Source organism: Austrofundulus limnaeus, unplaced genomic scaffold (genome assembly GCF_001266775.1).
Source record: "Austrofundulus limnaeus strain Quisiro unplaced genomic scaffold, Austrofundulus_limnaeus-1.0 Scaffold541, whole genome shotgun sequence".
Taxonomy (NCBI): domain Eukaryota; kingdom Metazoa; phylum Chordata; class Actinopteri; order Cyprinodontiformes; family Rivulidae; genus Austrofundulus; species Austrofundulus limnaeus.
Genome location: NW_013952943.1, coordinates 180,196 through 184,684, shown reverse-complemented (window position 1 = coordinate 184,684; position 4,489 = coordinate 180,196). Strand labels below are relative to the sequence as shown.

Below are 4,489 nucleotides of genomic sequence, written 5' to 3'. Positions count from 1 at the left end.
TTTGGCTGATTTGCTCCAGAATTTGCAAAAACAAAACAAGTGTTTTCTTCACTGCAYGCTACCAGTTGTCCTTTGGTGGAACTGTAATCCTCAGAGCTGGCTATGATCATCTGACATAGATAAGACTTTAATCAGAACAGATGTTTTTAATAATTAACAAATTCTTCAAGAAGCCTTTGGCAAAACAGCAGGAAGCTGACATCTGTTTTTAGTGAGAAATATCTGCTAACAGTCCAGTCTGAAGACTTTATTGGAGGAGTGCCACCTTTTATTATAGCTCCTTAGTTTTTTACCCATTTTGGTTCAGATCTATGGTCTGTTTTTTAAATAACAGAACTTGATGTGCTATTTATTTCTTTAAACGCTGCACAAAAATATTTTCAAATAATTTCACAGACCTGCAACATAACAATTGTTTGGTTTGCATCCATAAAAAACACAAATGCAAACAGCTGTTTCTGAGTAGGTTTTTTTTTGTGGATCAGAAATCCATTTAGACACAAAAAGTCCAGTTTGCAAAACGATTCAAGCATGATCACAGTAAATTAATCCAAACTTGTATAAATTCTGAAAATGAATGCAAATTCTGACATTTTAGACTTTCGTGTTGTAATACGTTTATATAAGCTGCTGTTGCTCGAATTAAAATTTGAGCATMATTTGACTTTGTTCTAATGCATCCCAGTAATTCAGGTGGAAAAATCAAAATGAAAATATAAGTAGGTCCTCTGGACGGGTTCTTTAATGAAACGTCTCTCCTCCAAGAGACGTCTTCTGACCGAGGAGTTTCAGGTGAACTCAGCCTTATAAGCTCCGCCTCCACATGGTGGACAAACAGGTTGGTCATATGTAAAAGAGGACCATCAGCCAAACAATAGGTTGTTAGTGCCTTGATTGGCTCTATTGTTCATAGAGGGTCATGTGGCCAATCACCTGACTATCACCGGGGCCTCGATTCACACCTTTTGCTCACAGGGGGCGGAGTCATACTTGCAATAACAGCATTGTAGGAGGAGGACTACTGGACACGCAGGCCTCCACCTCTGTTTAATGGTGRGCTTCCTCAACTTCCTTTATTCCTCTCTCAAACCAACGTTCTCTATCAAGGATGAGAACATCTTCATCCCTGAAAGAGTGAACGCTGGCCTGTAGATGAGTTTAAACTGCAGAGTCCTGACCCGACGATGTAGCTCGTCTGTGCTGGCTCATTCTTTTGAACAGTGGCTGTTTTGTTTCCCCAATGTATAACTGATCACAGTCCTCCTGACACTTAACAGCATATACTATATTACTTTGTTTTTGCTGGGGAACTGGATCTTTGGGGTGAACTAATCTTTGTCGTGACGTGTTTTGGGGTTTGAAAGCCACTGGGACGTCATGTTTAGAGAAAAAACGTCTCAGTTTCTCTGAAACTCCCGCCACATATGGAATGACGACTGGTTTGGGTCTAGGTTTAGAGTCTTCATTTTCAGCTGGTTGTTGGCTGGAATCCTGTTTGGGTTTCTTGTCTGCTTTCAGAAAAGCCCAGTTAGGATAACCACACTGCTCCAGAGACTGTCTTGTGTGTGATTTCTCTTTCTCCCTGGCTCCTGTGTTTGTGGGGACACTGTCTGCTCTGTGGTACAGAGTCCTGATCACTCCTAACTTGTGTTCCAGAGGGTGGTGGGAGTCAAAACGCAAATACTGGTCTGTGTGGGTGGGTTTGTGATACACATCAGTTTCTAACCGTACTCCATTCGAAACTGAGACGTCACAGTTCAGGAACGCCAACCTGCCATCTTTTCCATCTTCTCATGTGACATCATCAGGCCAGGACTCTGCAGTTTACACTCATCTACAGGCCAGGACTCTGCAGTTTACACTCATCTACAGGCCAGGACTCTGCAGTTTACACTCATCTACAGGCCAGCGGTCACTCTTTCAGGGATGAAGATTTTCCTCATCCTTGACGGAGGAACATTGGTTTGAGAGAGGAGTAAAGGAAGCCATTTTTGTGAAGAAAAAACACCCATTAAACAGAGGTGGAGGCCTTCATGTCCTGTTGTCTCCCTGTGAGCAAAAGGTGTGAATCAAGGCTCCAACGATCAGTGGTGGGCAGCGCTCTAAAAATTAGTTGCACTAACCCTAAAGCATTAACTTTAATATTTAGGTCCCCTAATTCTGAAGCACTAACACACTTAAAAATTTAGCAAAAGCTAATTCTAAAGCACAAAAATCCCAGCTGACCCATGGAACAGTCCTCAGAGTCAACATGAGACAATATTTTCTGTGTTCAGAATATTGTTAATATTTCATCTTGTGTAGTGGTTCCCAAAGTTGTGGTCGAGACCTCTTCGTGGGTCACAAAACATCAAGTGAGTGTCCCCAGATGATCATTTCCAGACATCAATTTAAATGCAAAAAAAATGCTAATGGAATATTTTCATGATTATTACATTTTTTTAAATAATCATAAATGAATAAAAATTAGTATCATAGTTACTAGGTTGGTTTATAGTTATTATTCTCATTTTTAACAGTTATTAGCAGTTTGCTACGTAAACAAGTAATATATGGGGTCACGAGTGTCTGCAACTGTTATTTTGTGGGTCGGAAGCAAAAAAAGTATGAAAACCACTGATCTAGTGGATAAGTGACACACATATGAACACGTCTGACAGCTTTCACCCTCAGCTGTTGACAATATTGTTGATCAATAACATTTAAAGAACTAAATTAGTGCTTATAAATTTAGCAAGTGCTAATCCACTAATAAATTAAGAAATTAGCAAAAGCTATAAAGCACTAATCAGAAAATTAGTTCCCCTATTAGTGCTTTAGTGGAACTGTGCCCACTACTGACAGTGATAGTCAGGTGATTGGCCACATGACCCTCTATGAATAGAGCCAGTCAAGGCACTAACGACCTATTGTTTGGTTGATGGTCCTCTTTTGCATGTGACCAACCTGTTTGTCCACCATATGGAGGCGGAGCTTATAAGGCTGAGCTCACCTGAAACTCCTCAGACTGAAGAAGTCTCTTGGAGACGAAAYGCTTCATTAAAAAACCCRTCCAGAGGAACCTTTTTTTTTTGATAATTTGACTTTGCTTTAAATTTCCAACATATAAATAGAAAACCAGTTTGTTCTACTTTTAATTTAAACACATCACACCTACACTAAAGTTTAAGTTTTTTTTATTTGTTCACAAAACATTATATAAAAGTGAGCAGATACAAACTATTTCATTCTAAACATTTAATACACATGTTATAGGTTCAAACCTCAGAAACCACAAGCTCTTGAAGTTCGCAGTTAGCTTCAGATTTATCCTCGTATTTTAAGCTTTACAACAGCACTCAAACTTTAACACAAATCTGAAGTATACGACAAGGATTTAACTCTTTCATTTTAAGATAAAAAACAGAAATAAAAGCAAAACCACGAGCACTGACTGTAATACAAGATCAGCACAAATGCAATTCTGTCAAACTGATCCAGTCATCATGGTTTTCTGCTGAAGTTTAACCACAGCTGCTCTGCTACCGGTACTAATCCTCTTTGACACCAGTGTTTGGCGAGTCGCCGCTGGTTTTGGTGCGTTTGGATTCTGGAGGCAGGCACAATGGATCAGTGGGAGGAGAGGGCCGCTCTGATGAAACACAAGGAAAGGGACAAGTGACAAAAGGGTTACACAAGAAAATGCAAGAAGACTGGAAAATCTGTTTTGTTCTTATCGTGAGGTTTGAATGACAAGACATAAATCTGAATTAGAAAATCTTATTTATGTAGCAGAACAATAAATATGAACTACAGTGTGAACACATGGTGTAAAAGGTGACTTATTTAGAAGAAAACAAAAGCAGAGTTAATTTAATGTTAACTCTGCAAACCAGTTAAGATTTAAGTTTGTTTAATGCACTAATATGTGACCCATCACATCGAAACGAGGATTAAGTTCAAAAGTGGTGTATGGAGAAATAGGCAAATATAGTGTTTTGACTAAAATGTTAACAAAAATTGCATTTTGTCAAAATATTATGCCTTATCAATGTATCATTTGAATGAACTGTCTGAAATATAATCATAAAACAAAACTTTAAGCATTTCTTTGAGCAGTAGCAACAAAAAACCTGATTTTGAAGAAAAATGCCTTAAAATTTTGAGATTTTCCCTGTGAGCTAGCAAAGTTTTGTTTCTTTTCAGCTGGGAAATCTCAATATTCAAATATAATTTGAGGTTTCCTCTTTATAAGGACATCAAATATTCCTCACTAAAATGACATAAAATAAGTGTATAGTCCAAATATTTATGTATTATTGTAACCAACAAGACAAATTATATATATATGAATTTATGATATCAGAATGATTCAGGTATCCAAATATAGCATTTAAAACCAGGAATCTGAAAATGTAATTAGGTCATTTTGACCAAATTTAACTTAATCCTCATTTCGTTTTGATGGCACACACACACACACACACACACACACACACACACACACACA

The 4,489-nt window shown here is 38.0% G+C and overlaps 1 protein-coding gene across 1 annotated transcript in view; it reads right to left on the bottom strand.

Annotated features, from left to right (window-relative positions):
- Nucleotides 1-3,159: 3,159 nt before the first annotated feature.
- Nucleotides 3,160-4,489, bottom strand: part of chaf1b (chromatin assembly factor 1, subunit B) — a 13,056-nt gene continuing 11,726 nt past the window's right edge. Inside the window, exon 14 of the mRNA XM_014026292.1 lies at nt 3,160-3,631. Within this exon, the coding sequence (XP_013881746.1) occupies nt 3,531-3,631 (101 nt within the window). The 3' untranslated portion in view covers nt 3,160-3,530. The remainder of the gene's footprint in view (nt 3,632-4,489) is intronic.